General features: G+C 40.0%; 1 protein-coding gene across 1 annotated transcript; it reads left to right on the top strand.

Annotated features, from left to right (window-relative positions):
- Positions 1-4,385: 4,385 nt before the first annotated feature.
- On the top strand, positions 4,386-13,602 carry LOC134556271 (cytochrome P450 2J6-like). Its single transcript, XM_063408649.1, has 9 exons — positions 4,386-4,556; positions 5,913-6,075; positions 7,216-7,365; positions 8,423-8,583; positions 10,542-10,718; positions 12,222-12,363; positions 12,559-12,746; positions 13,172-13,313; positions 13,424-13,602. Exons 1-9 carry the CDS (start codon positions 4,386-4,388, stop codon positions 13,600-13,602), a joined length of 1,473 nt encoding a protein of 490 aa, XP_063264719.1.
- The last annotated feature ends 1,429 nt before the right edge of the window (positions 13,603-15,031 follow it).

The following is a 15,031-nucleotide window of genomic DNA, read 5'->3' as shown; positions in this document are numbered from 1 at the left end:
CTCAGCTTTCCTTGGAGGTGAGGAGAAAACGCTTCCCTGGACAGGGAAGAAAGGCATGAATCAGACTTCTGGCCCTGCACTTTATGCATGGCTAATTGTCACTTCACCACTTTAATAAAACAGATGTTCTCTGTTAGCAGCTAAATGCAATTAGTGTAATACTTCAAAGGGCTGCTGCCCCTGCCACCGAGCCAGAGATTGAGGAGTGTGTGATGGAGGGTTATTAACCTTCTCTGCTACTGCTTGGGGTTTTTTTCCTACTTAAGCTACAGAAAATCAAATACAGAAACGTCCCCTAAATCTTTCTCCAAAGTATTTTTAGACACTTATTTAGGTTGCTAAATCAACCTCTCAGATCTAAAATGTTACAGAAAAGAGCTCTGCCTGAGAAAAAGCCTGTGAGGAATGATGGTGTGATTGAAGACTGAGCTGCCAGTCACAGATTTGGCCAGAGGATGTTTTATCTCCTCCGGGTTATGAGCCATCCTGACCCTCCATAATGGCCATGTGGCTGCTTCTATTTCAGTCTTCCCTTGGTTTCTGCCTGCTGTAGCTTGACTCTTTGCCACACCCTAATTAAAGACTTTGAAGCCTTGAAAATACCTGGCTGCTAAGGATTACAATGGGAAGAGTGAGGTGGAGAGAGCTGATGGAGTTGGTACAGCTCCATGTATATGAATCTGGGATTATGCATTGCAACAAACTGAGTGTAGTAACTAGAATACATTATTGAGTTGTGCTGTTTCTGCCTTTCATGTTTTGCATTTAAATTCCTACCATGTAAATTTAGGAGTATTAATACTAGCTTGATTAGAAAGTCTGCTCCGTTACACATTTTAATTATAAAAAATCCTGTAGTGCTGTGTAATTTCTTGCCTTTATAGGTAGAAATAGATATCTTTGCCTTGATACACCTCAAATGTATTTAATAATGATAAAGCACCCTGAGATACTCTGTATTTGAGGCTATTGGATGTATTTTTTGTGACAAACTGTTATGACACACACTCTGGGTGCTTAATTTCTGTCAGACTTTGTGGGAGTCTCTCATGGAGTTTGTTTATTTAGGCTGACTTAAAAGTGCTCTGCCATCACTGTCCTGTCATTGTGGGCTTCATTTTCTCGGCAGTCATCAGCTGAGCTGTGAGGAAACCACTAGATAGAGACTGAGATGATAAACTGCCCCAGCTTATAACATTAGCATTGCAGTTTACCATTTTTTGTGATATTTTTGTTGGTGCCTCTCAGACAGTTCTGAAAAGATGGTGTTTGTAGACTTTGGACTTCTGGTTTTAGTCCACAGGTCTGCATCCTCCCTTACTCACTAGCAGCAGTAATACAGTGCTGTTACCCTACAAAAAGGATCCTAGTGTAAAAATATTGATTTCAGCCACTTTCAGTAACTGGTTCTTTATGTCAGGCTTGTAAATATATCATCTAACATCTTTTTACTGTCTTTTCCCATTGAGGGATTTTGTTTGCACCCTCAAGCTTGTTATGCAGAAATTATGGAGATGATCCCAGGTATTTTGAATTTTCCAGCATTATGAAAATCTCATCCAGCTATTCCTTACATAAAGGTATCATGCAGTTCCTACTAATCTACCCAGAGAACATCAAGTTACTCTTCTCTTAGGCAAACTCTCTGTGACAAAAGGTCTTGTAGCAATTAGGACCAGGGGTGCCAGCCCCATTCCTGTTGCTTTTTTTCATATTTATTTTGAATATTAACATCAATTATATAATTTTTCCCATTCTTCATGCCACCTGAATTGCAGCCTTAATGCTCCCAGGTCTTAGGCTCATTCCACCTGGTGAATTTTGCAAGTTTCTGAAGACAACTGTGGGCAAAGATTTAAAAAGCATAGCAATGTATTGTGCAATTTCCACTTCTAAATATTTATTTTTTAATGATTAATATTTATATTTATTTGAAGACTCACTCAAGGCAATTGACTGCTTCTCTGTGCCTAGTGTATGAACAGTTCCTGTGCTTCAGAGATCCTAATTCCAATATGACATTCCCTCTTGCCAAATATGTCACAGTTTTCTTTGCATTGAAATACCGATGTCCCAGAGCTGAAATTAAACCTTTGCTTGCTCAAATGTTTCAGGACCATGCTTGTTTGATTGTTGCATTACCTGCACAGCTTCACTTTTGCAAGCATTGTACTAATCTTCCTGAGACTTACCTCACACTGTGCTTTTAAGTCCACTAAAAATCTTAACTTTGGCTTCCTGATAACTCTCATTAAAACTTGCTGGTTTTGACTTTGTATCCATTTCTTTGGACTGCCTTTTTTGGCTTACCATCCTTTAGGTAAGCTGGGTTTTCTGCCAAAAATACAAACCCAGCAAATATTGCTGATAGTCTGTCCACAAGAGGATGCATTAGACAGGAGCAGGTCCATATGAACACAAGATCCTGATTTTCTTTCCAGCACAGCTCATCCAGTGACATCAGGTAGGGGTGGAAGTAACTATTTATGCATCTGATTTCAGACTGTTGGAGAAGTTTAAAATCACTGGAAAAGGAAAGCTAACAGTAACAACATCTGGCAGGATAAACTGCTGGCTGGTTCATCTGACTTCATCCTGCTTCTGACACTGTGATTTGACTCCAGTTAAACCTGACACATGTTCTGAAAGAACTCAACTCATTTACTGATACCAAAATACTAATACTAATACAATATCAATATGAAACATCTAAAATTAGGCAATGGAATATGGACTAAACAGAGATGAGCATGGTTGCATTTAGTCTATTTATAAAATTTATGTAATTTCTTCTTCTTCAGTTGTCTGCACACAGAACTATCTTTCTTCCTTTTATTTCCAATTTTTTTAAAATTTGAAACTGATACTTTGTTTTGAAGAAACAAATTTTTCCAATTTTATGTTTTGCTGATTTCAGTCCCATAATGGGCAATGGTACCTAATTTGCACTGCTTTTAGCAAAGCCATGGAACACACCTCAGCCAATTCCCATCACATTGCCCATTATATGAACACATAAGGTGATAAAAGACACTTGCCCATGTTGCCTTTTCTGTATAGCACAGGAATGCCTGTACCCACCAAAGCTGCAAAGCTTGGCCATGTGAAGGAGGTGGATGGCTATCACTGAGTCACATTACTTTCTTCATGCTGCCAGGTTTGCAAAATACCACATTTATGTCTGTGTTGGAGGGCACAGCAGTTTCTTGTTCAGACTTGAACTCATTTTTAGTGACGACACTTTGTCTTTGCAATGCAAGATTGAATCCTCTGGTTACTGGCACACACAGCTTTCCCCCTGTTTGTGTTTCAAACTCAGTATGAATCCCTTCATTATCAGAGGACAGATTTTTAATGTGTCCTGTAAACTTATTGAGAACTGGTAATAATAGCCAGGATTCTGAAACAGACTAAAAAAAAGTAGAAAATAAACCAAGGTACATGAAGCTTTCAATTAGGTTACATTTTTAACAAAAGTATATGAAGAATTGGACTTCCATATTTAATTTTTGAATATAAAAGTTTTAATGTGATTTTTTAAAATTATTTAATTGTAATGTGAGTTTTAAAGAACTGTGTCATTAGTGCTGACTTGGTGAAATGCACTTTTTTTTTCCATTTACTGGAAAAAAAAGTTTGAACACTCAAGGCAAATTTTTCAGAAATCACATGTAGCAATCTCATCTTCTAATTGCATCTTTGGTCTGTAACTAGACTTGGTTTTGCCTGTGTAAACTGTGTACTGGCAGGCAAGTTTGAATTTACAACCACATTTAAATAGTGCTTGTGACTAAAAGGCCTGGAACGTCTCACCTATTGTAAGTACATACTATATATCCAATCTAACCTATTTCAAATACATACCCTATACTATTGTAACTGTGTAGTCTAACCTATATGTATCACTCATAATCTGAATTAAGTCATTGTAAGGTGAATCACTGAGTATCTTTTAAAGTTCCCAAGACAGGTGGAAGTGACTTTCACTCATCTCATGTCCAGTGGTGAGCAAGGGCTCTCACCTGGTGTCACCCCAGTTCAGATCTCCCAAGGGACACCAGCAGTTCCCTGACACAAGCTTCAGGAAAAATACCTGGAGTACAAGTGATCCCACCTTCCAATACTGAGGCTTGCTGTAAGCAGAGAGATGTGCTTTTGATCAGGGATCAGTTTGATGCATCTCAGTATGGCAAATAAATGGGGTGCAGGAAAAGGGCAGGCATTGATGAAGAGGGAGGGACAGGGGGAGGGAAAGGAACTGAGATTTGTAGAACTCAGTCTGCAGACAAAACTGGTGGAACAAGAAGCAAGATTACTATTTCCTAGCTCCAGTACCTCCTTTCTGGTAGAGACAGCTATAAATCAGCTGATAAATTAGCTCAGAAATGCTAACAGTAACTCAAGGTTTTATAGTCCTGATCATGTTTTTGTTAATTGTTGAGTTTCTCAGGCTGCGAAAAGCTTGCAAGCAATTCCCTCCTGGACCAACTCCTCTCCCATTGCTTGGAAACTTGGTGCACTTGAACTTTCAGTTTCATCGGGATCTTCTGATGGAGGTATTTATTTTAATATGCTCTTAATTTGTTATTTTTAGCCATGACTTTAAAAAGTGTGATTAATTGAAGGTTTTAAGTCTGTGAAAGTCACAGACAAGGTGTAGACATATAAAGATCAATTGATGCCTACAACTGAGGAATATGTTGAATATGAGGAATATCACCTTCTTATGTGGAATATGGGGTCTTCATGCAAAACTTAATGCCCTTAAGAATCAAGCCAACTTGGGGACAGAGTTTACGACTTGTTATTAAAGTTGGAGAATACCAATAATCTAAAAGATGCTTCTGCATTGCTAAGTGTGAAGCTGTATCCACTGTAGTGATAGCTGTATCTGCTGTCCCTATGTGATACTTTTTAAAATTCTCACTGGCATTGCCTAATTTGATCACAAAGGGGGTAATATGGTGCATAAATGCTTGTAGTACAGGAAGGGCATTTGCTCCCCATCTTCCAACAGCTCCTGAAAACTGTTTGCCACTTGTTAGTGACAGCTGCAGTGATTCCTCTGATGGTTTGCAGGTGACCTCTAGTTCAGGTGAATGCCTGAGAGCACACATGGGCCAGTGAGTGCAGGGCAGACTCAGGCTGTGATGCAATAGCAGGGAAAGGAAAGCCAGAATCTAAATAAATATGAGGAGAAGAAAGGGTCTGGTGCAATCAATTGGATTTTGCGATCAATTTTTGTAATTTTTGTGGCACCTCAGACACATTCTGCCACCTTTTTTGTATCATTGTGGGTGTGCTGGAGCAGAGTCCATACTTATACAATGCTTTTTCTGTGCATGATTTGAATTCCTCTGCCATACACCCATGCCTGCTTGGATACCTCTGCTGTGTCCAATCTAAGCGCTCTCCTCAGTACTGTGAGGAAACCCTGGACTCAAATGCAGCCCAGTGGCACTTCATGGCTGTTGGCTAATTTCTGTGTCCTTGTCCTCCCCTGGAGCACACAGATGGTGCAGGTTTTATCAGCTTATTTCGTTTTGCAAAGGCAGGACTCGCTGGAGGCACAGAGCCCCAGGGTGGTGCAGTGTGTGGCTGTTCAGTTAACAAGGTACAAAATGTTGGGGTTGGAGGCAATGCAACATAAAGTACAAAGTTTTCTTTCTTTTGCTGCAGAATGTGCTTTGAAAAGAAAACTTCCCCCCGGGGGTAAATAAAATTGTCTGCTGAAAGCCTTATTCTCAGCAAAACAACAGTTTTTTCCTGCTTCTAGCTACACTATATGCATGAGGATGATGTTTTCAGCACAGAACTGTCCACTGGGCTGATGACTAGCAGTTACAGTGTCTGTACAAGATCTATATACAGGGATTCATCCGTTCTTTTTCTGGCACCTTTTCCACTTACAGCTGGCAAAAACTCATGGTAGCATTTACACTCTGTGGTTTGGGTGGGTCCCTGTGATTATACTGAATGGATTTCAAGCAGTGAAGGATGGCATGACCACACACCCTGAAGATGTTTCTGGGAGGCTGCTGTCACCTTTCTTCAGAGCACTGGCCAAAGGAAAAGGTGAGATTTTTCTGCCATTAATAGAGTAAAAGAATATTGACTTGAAAACTGCTCTGCCTTGTTAGATTCTGCCCTCCCATTCAAAATGATCTTCCATCAGATACTGTTCAAGTCCTCCGCTGGCTTTTGAGAATATCTACCTGTTTTCCATGGTGCCTTTTGCAGTGAGCTTTCCCTAGCCTAGGAAACACTCCAGGTTGTTTCTATTTGACCTTTTTGCTGTATTCAAGATGTTTGTATGTGATCCACCCAGAACCCAGCAATCTTGCCCTCATCACAACCTAATCCATTGTGGTACACATGATTTTGCTGTACATCACATGAATGCAATACTTGTTTGGTAACCATATACATTGTGATTGCCAAACACTTTCCATCATGAGGAAGAGACATAAAACCCTACTTCAGGATTCGCATTTCTGTACTTGTGGACACACCCAAACATTTTGTGAATACCCTTTGATTGTGAGAGTGCCTCCAACACAGGAAAATCCACTTCTTCTGAGAGTATTCCTGAAGTTTGCAGTCTCTCTTTCCTGCCCCTGCATTTGCTGTGCCAAAGCAGACACAGATTGTTTAAAGCTGGGTGAAGCCTCATCTTCACAGCAGCAGTTCAGGGCTCTCCAGGTGACCAGGAGTGCAATCTAACAATTAATGGGGTGTTGTCTCTTCCAGGATAAAAACAGAGCCCAAATGTTCCTTATCTTTCACCTTCATCACCTCAACCTACAACCATCACATTAATTGATCTCTATCTCCACAAACGTACCCTGTCCTGAACTCTACTCTGTGGAAATTCATTCAGTTATTCCTGTCTTGAGCGTGATTACTTGAGTATGGCTAAAGCAGATCTCCTAAAAAGGCATCTTAAGGTGTTTCAGGGCTTTTTAAGACATCAAGAAATAAAGCAGTCAGAAAATCCTTAGGTTGCTCTTTTCAATTATTAACTACATTCAATATTAAGAATAGTGGTCTAGTTATAGTTTGGGTATGTTTGGCTATGATTTTTGGTTACCAATAATTTCACCTAAAGATACTTGTATCACAGTGTATTCCCTGATTTACTCCATGTATTTTATAATATTTAAATGAATTGTTCATGTCTATAGAAAATACTAACATGCCAGGAAACACCCTCAGGTATTATACTTGCAAGTGGTCGCTCCTGGAAGCAGCAGAGACGTTTTGGAATAATGACTCTACGCAATTTGGGAATGGGGAAAAAAGGCCTGGAGCATCGAGTGCAAGAGGAGGCCTCTCACCTGGTGGAGTTTTTTGTGAACCTAAAAGGTATCTTACCTGCTAAGAAATCAGGCACTTTTCAGCCTGGATATGGATCCATATCTTCAGTATGCAAACTTACCTACCCCTTGTAGTGATATATCCAAACTTACCAAAGCACAAGAGCAGATAGAGCCTAGAATCACAAATATTTCTTTGTTATATAGCTCTTCATACATGTAGTGAAGCTGGAAACTTCTGAAATTTCACCTCCATGGGCTGATAATTTGTCTGTGATATATTGTAAATGATGCTGCTGAACTGCACAGCCAAACCATTCTCAGGCTGCCTGCCATGGGTAACTGAAGAGTATTGCAGAGCTTAGTAATTTCCTCAAATTTCAATGACATTGGGTTCCCTGTGTATTTTAATGTCTACCTGGCTATGTAACTATTGGTTAAGTAACTATTGGCAAGAGAAACAAAGAAAGTAGGAGGTGGGAGGGAACTTCAGTGGATTATCAGATTAATCCTACAGTCCATGACAGGATGATTTCTATCTAAATCACTTTTTATGCATATCTGCTTCATAACTTTAGAAAAAATTATCAGAGAGATGATCTACTGCTCACAGCTGACACTGTAATAGTTTCATTATATTTATTTGCAGTTCCTGTCTACTCTTCTTCTTAAACCTTCCCACATTCCTCCAAGATTTCCTTATAATTAGTTTTTACATTTTTGAATGTCTGTCACTGACTTCCCTTAGTTCATCTCCAGTGGCACTATGTCCTTCTCTACTACATTCTCTCTTTTCTTCCTCCTCACAGCTGAGAACAGATTCGATGTGATACCCTAGAACAGATCTCAGCTGTACAACATTATTTCACAGGAAGGGCTGTGAAATTGTTTTAGGGCTATGAGGAAACAGTTTAACAGTGTACTTTGTTCTAAGACTATATTTTATTTTCATTAATTCATATTAGTGCCACATTTCTGTCCTCATTCATACCCCAGCTTGATAAAGAGAATATTTTATCAAATCTTTAATAACATCTAGTCCTATCTGTATAAAGATCATCTGAAAAAAACCCACTGAGAGTGAATTCCAATTACGGTGTTTGCAGGAAGACCTGTGGATCCTTCTTTCCCTCTTTTCCATTCTATTTCAAATGTAATTTGTGCTGTGGTTTTTGGATATCACTTCTCCGATGATGACAAAACCTTCCATGAACTGATCCATGCTACAGAGAAAATATTCAAGTTTGCAGGCAGCTTTGTTCATCAGGTGAGTAAATCATATGCTGTTTTTTTCTGAAATAGGTAGAAAGTGAAAGAGCAGATACAAAAATGGGTCTTCACTAAATACAGAGCAATAGGCAAATGTAGGCTGGGAGCTAAGAAGAGTCCCTGGGGAGGGACCTTATTGCTGCATCCATGGTTTTAAGGCAAATTTTAGGAACTCTCTGGGGTTTTTTGCAAGTTTAGGGCTTTAAGTCTTTTGGTATTTCTGAAACTATATAAGAGAAACCTCTAAATTTAATTTGAGATTAGAGTTGGTAACATATTTGAATTCTGCAGTGCTGCTCCTCCCACTTTTCTTTACTTCTCTCCTCCAAAAACGGGTATTATTGAACTCTTCTGCTTTTTATCACTCTACAAATCATATGCTGAAAGTTTTCTTTTTTCTCTACCTCACAAATGATAAAATATTCATTATTAATCTTTTCCTTACTGTGTTACAGCTCACCATTCACACATTGCAAAAACAATATGTACATTCTCTGACAGTCTCACAATCCAAGTTCTGTCAGATTTTTTTGTAGCTTCTTCCCACAAAACACCATAAAGACCAACTTTGCACTTGGAGAATCTTGACATGCACTTGATGTATTCCTTATGAATTAGACTTTGTGGTTTAGACCATTAAAGAGGGACAAGCTGTTTGTAATGGGGAATGTGGATTGCATACCAAATTTAATTGGCATTTTGAGTTTTATAGGAAAAGGCAAACTCAAATGCTGATTTGGCAGTAAAGCTATTCAACAAATCTGTTGTATGAGACTAGCCCTATACAACTTTTCCATAGTTAAAAATGAAAAAGTAGTTTAAATTTGTGGATGATCAAAACCAGGAGTTAAGATACAGAGGAGGTTCAGGATATCCTGCTGGAAGAGTTTGTAGACTCTGCGGACTGGAGTTATGAGAATGGAAAAAATTGTAATAGTACAAAATGAAAATTACAAAACATTTTAGGAATTAATGAGATTAATTAATAAGATTAATTATTCTAAACTCACTTACTATGAGTTTAGAACATTTCAGTGCAAATGTTAAGAGGAAAGGGATTGGTGTAAACTAACAGATAACAGGATGAAAAAGGCAAACAGGATCTTAAGGTATTTCTAGAACTGTTTTCTTTTGAGATCCAGTGAAGTGTTACAGTAGGTTCTGAAGTGTAATAATCCATTAAACATATTCTAGGGTCTTGGACATCTTTTGTTGTGATTCTGAAGGGAAACAAAAGTGGAGAAGTGGTAATGAAGTAGCCTAAAAACTGTCACTTAAAATTACAGAAACCTTGCTTGTTAGGTCTGAAAGACTAAGGAGAGGAGATAGAACTGCTGTTTGCTGGGCAGGGTAGAATGGCAGATGCTGCACAGACAGAACTATCCAAGACAGAGGACAGCACCTAGAGCTGACAAATGTGTGTGTAAATACACTCAGCAGGCTGAGGATGTGATATTGTTAACCATCAGAACGATTATTGCCCCTTAGAAGGCACGAGGACTCTGATCAGGAGAACTAAATTAGCCCTTATCTTAGAGTGATACCCAGACCATGATTCCCTTTGTGAGCTCCAAAAATTCTAGCAGTTACTTGAGGCTGCAGACCTGTTAATCGTAGTAGCCCCATGGTATCCAGAAAGGATGTCCTTACATTTTTAGTGTGTGGGAACTGGGGTCTCCAACTGTGCAGAAGTGAGGTCAGATAGTGATCTTCATTAGCCAAGTGAAATTAGAGGCAAGAGTGGAGTGTTGTCAGAATTGCCTTGACCCTTGGAATTGTGTCAAATTACTATTAAAGCTCTCCCATATGATGGCAAAAGTCTGCTCAAAGCAACATTAATTTGTTTATTCCACTATCAACATTTCTGGGCAGGACAATTCAGACTTTTGGTGTGTCTAAAAGCAGCTTTGTCAGTGACACAGAAGTCATGGTACCTCTTGTGTGTCACTCCTGCAGATGTATGAAATCCTGGCCTGGCTGCTGTGTCGCCTTCCTGGCCCTCATAAGAAGGCGTTGGCTTGCTATGATGTCCTGAGTTCTTTTTCAAGGAAGGAGATCAGAAGTCATGTAGAGAGAGGGATACCAGCTGAACCACAGGATTTCATTGACTTTTACCTGGCTGAGATTGAGAAAGTAAGTGTTCATTCTGGTTGATCATGCTGTTATGAAGTATAAAGGTCAAACAGACCACTAAATCACTCAGTGTGACCCTCCTACCATAGTTTCATACATTTCATAATCTTCTTAACGTGAATACAATATTTTGGGACTTACTAACTCACTTGTCTCAGAAAGGCATCCAGTTTTGTGTTTTGGTTAAATGAATGAATTACCATCAGCTATGATAGGAGGAGAACCCATGAGCTCTTGTCTGCTTTCCATAAATATCCATGAGTATACTTCAATCCTGTAACAAATATGAGACAGTTTATTCCTGTAGACTACATAACTTTGATAGACCACCTCACCTTCTACAGCAAGGCTCATGTTTACAGTGGGATTAAATACACATGCACAAATAGCTGCCCTGAAATAGCAGGGATGCTTCTTTGGGATCCAGTGTGTGTGCTCCAGCACTGGCTGTCCTTGTGCCATATAACTGTCTGGTTTCTCCCTTGGCAGGCAATCATTATCCCTATGTCACCTCTAACTTCCACACTGTTTGGGGCATGGCTGGCTTTGCCCCTATATTCAAATTGGACAGCCTAGAAAACAATTTCACGAACAATGCCATAATCAGCATTAATCTTTTTCCCAGCCCAGGCTGTTATTTTCCATAGTGGGAGGTGACTCTGAGCCAGAGAGGCTCTGCCAACAGCACTATGGTTTCTGCTTAAAATTTTTCAGGAGGTAAAAGAAACATCTCTTTCCTAGGGTAGATGAAGTTTACATAGTTTCTACCTCTGGTCATAAGCTTTCAGCTACTCAGGCTGCTGTGTCCTCACAGTGTTGGCTCATGGGCTCTGAAAGGAGCTGATACATCATCTTACACTCAGTATCTGAGTGAGTATGACAAGATGTACTAAAATAAGCATTTTAGAGGCAAAGATGCACCTTTCACTGGTGTCAGTAGTGCAATTTATTGCCGTCTGTAGGTTTGAAAATGTTTTTGCCTAATGTATTTTCTCTAGTTGTATTTTAATTTTACTCCCTTATTATTCAGAAGGAAATACATGGGCACCTCTTGCCCATCAGTTCACATTTATGCTGAACTGAGAAAAGAAATTACTCTCAAAACAATCTGTTGAAATCCTTTTATTTAGATATGTTTTCCTTTGGCATTTTCTAGCACCATTAGATACCAAGGCCAAGGAGTGACATGTTGTAGGGCACTTGCTGATAAGTGTACTCTAGGCTAACTGCAAGCTTGTAGTGTGCTTTGATGTTTTTGTGATTAAGTCATCAAGCACAGAACTGCCTTTTTGTGATGAAAGAATAATCCACCTCATGAAAGACAACAATGCGGCCTTACTATGCCTGTTTGGGAAACTGCTAAATTCTTAGTATGCATCAAAAACTGTAATTTTGACTATTTGTGCACATGGCAGCTGTGGAAGTCTCATAGCTCTCACACAGAGGGCATACAGGATAACCAAATTTTTATGCTTTAACTTCAACTTTTATCACCATCTACAGTCTAAAGAGGGGGCCAGGCCCAAGTATGATGAAGAGAATTTGGTACATGTCATAAATGATCTTTTCCTTGGTGGATCAGAGACCTCAAGCACTACATTGTACTGGGGACTGCTCTATATGGTGGTGAATCCAGACATCCAAGGTGAGAGTGGTGGAATTTTCCTGTTAATTTTTATTATCCTATACTAAACTCAAGCATTAAATAGTATTAAATGACAGGGTATAAACCTAACATACTATGTTAAAACAATACGTTTTTCTGTTGCTTCAAGAAAAGTGATCAGCTAAAGTATTTTGTGCATTTTTCTCCTCTGAAGTGGTGAATATTTCTCCACAGCAAAAGTGCAGAAGGAACTGGATGTTGTTCTGGGTCCTTCCCAGTTAATTTGTTATGAGGATCGGAGAAGACTGCCCTACACAAATGCCGTGGTTCATGAGATTCAGCGCTTCAGCAACATTGTCTTTGTCGGCGTCCCCAGACTGTGTGTGAGGAACACAACACTCCTGGGATTCCCTCTCAAAAAGGTACAGACACATTTTCAGCTTCTGTTCTTTCTTTGGCAGAGAGGCATTCAGTTTTGTAACCAGTTTTCCATCTATAAACTACTCTCTATTAAACTCAGGAATGTGGTGCCTGGGGAAGAGTTACTATTTGTGACTTGAGGAATGAAAGTCTTTTACTTAGCATGTAGGTGCTCACACAGCTGATAAGACCTCTGCCAGGGAAGCCTAAAGTTCCTGCCCATCATCACAATTGCAGAGACCAGGTCTACTTGGCAGAGGATGGACTGAGAGGAGAAACTGGTTTGCCAAAGCAGTGGTTAAGACATCCCTGCCCAGCTTGGCACTTGCCCAAATGCCAACAAGCAACAAGTTTTATCCATCAGGCATAAGCTGATGGGTGACAGGCACTAGCAGTTGGAACTGAAACAACAGTTTCTTCTTTGCAGGGCACCATTGTTATACCAAATATAGCATCTGTTCTGTATGACCCTGAGCAGTGGGAGACACCCCGACAGTTCAATCCTGGCCATTTTCTGGATAAAGAAGGAAACTTTATCCCTCGAGAAGCTTTCTTACCATTCTCAGCAGGTAAATGCACTGACAGCTTGAACTGACCAGACAGATGAGTTGATGAACTAAGTGATTTTGAGACTGAAAAATTCTAGATACTCACTGTCCTTCTCCTCTTCCCTCTGCAGGGCACCGGGTGTGTTTGGGGGAGCACTTAGCGAGGACCGAGCTCTTCATTTTCTTTGCCAGCCTGCTGCGGGCGTTCACCTTCCAGCTCCCTGAGGGAGTGACCCACATCAACACTGAGCCCATTTTTGGGGGCACACTGCAGCCCCACCCCTACAGGGTTTGTGCCATTCCACGCTAGGCTGCAGTAGCCACAAGCCACCATGAGACAGCCACGTTTACCTCCATGAATTTCCTCTCCAGTGTATAAACCCCCTTATGGCTATTTATATTAGCCTATCCCAGAGCTATTCAGAAAGTGGATGCAAGCCAAGATCCAGACTAACTGTATTTTTTTTTGGTCTGGTCTTTGTGAAAGTCACGGATATTCTCACAGGGATCTTGATCGTATTCTCCTCTCTGAGAGTACTTGAAGCCAGATGCTGTGGTTCCCAGCCGAAGCCATGCTGTGTCTCCATGTCCTAGTCAAGAAAAATCATCCTCATGCTCAGTCCCGAGCAAACCTCAGGAAAATTCAACAGAGTATCTCAGCAAGAGATGAGTAGCTGTCATTTGTGAGTGTCCTGATGACCTCAAGTAATTTGACTGCAGAAAGCACACTATTAAAGCTCTTTTTTGGTTTTATTTTCCTGAACTTAGGCACTTACTTTGTCAGCAGGTTGCAAAAAAACAAAACAAAACCAACCAACAACACAACAAAACAAAACCATCACCCAAATCCCAGGACCCACATTAGAATGCAGGTGCCTTCACATCTGAATTTGATGTTAAGCATCTTCTATATGCTAGGTGAAAAGTAATTCTAAAATTGAAGAAAGAAACTTAAATTTACTGTTTACAATCAACGCGAATGTGTGATTTGCAGGCTAATTATAGTTATATTGTCAAGTTGTTAGTCAGTGTTTTATTTTTAATGATGTAGAATGGCACCCATTATCAATCTTGCTTGGATGAGGCATTGAATGTGAGATGAGAGAGTCACTTTGCCTGTGAGTTTCGCTGCTAACTCCACGACAGAGGAGTGTAGACGCTTTGGAAGGCAACCTCTAGGGGCTGTGTGAACACTCACACAGTCTCCATTTTCTCTGTGTCCTTTACTTTTTTTATTGTAACCCACTTCACACTTCCCATTCTCCATTCAACTCTCCCTTGCCCTCTTTCAGTTCCTGTCCCACCTATCCTTTATCCATACAAACTCTATTTCAGGATTCACCTTGATGTGATGACATCAAGCTTCTTTCTCCTTTTTTTTCTGTGTAAGTATTAGTAGAGGAATCCATGCTGAGCTGAAAACAATCACAAGTATGTTTTCAGGAGGGAGCTTGGAAAATCTCATTTATTTGTTCTTTAAGGGTCCAGATTGTGGAAAGTAGAGCACAGTAACTATGGAGGACACACTAGAGGTGATTTAGTGTAAGAAAAGACATAAACAACGATGTGTTGCAGGAGTTCTAAAATAACTGTTATTTAAGGTAGCTGCTCCTTGGCACTGATTCAACTCAAGAGTAGACAGTTTGAACACAGCTGGAGGTGACAGCCAAGTTCATCTGTAACTTTGTTAAAGTGAAGTGCTGGAGAGTTCTTGTATGCAAATCACTTTTGGAAAGGAT

Source organism: Prinia subflava, chromosome 11, assembly GCF_021018805.1.
Source record: "Prinia subflava isolate CZ2003 ecotype Zambia chromosome 11, Cam_Psub_1.2, whole genome shotgun sequence".
NCBI classification, from domain to species: domain Eukaryota; kingdom Metazoa; phylum Chordata; class Aves; order Passeriformes; family Cisticolidae; genus Prinia; species Prinia subflava.
Note: the sequence above shows the minus strand (reverse complement) of the source record. Positions and strands in the feature narration are given on the sequence as shown.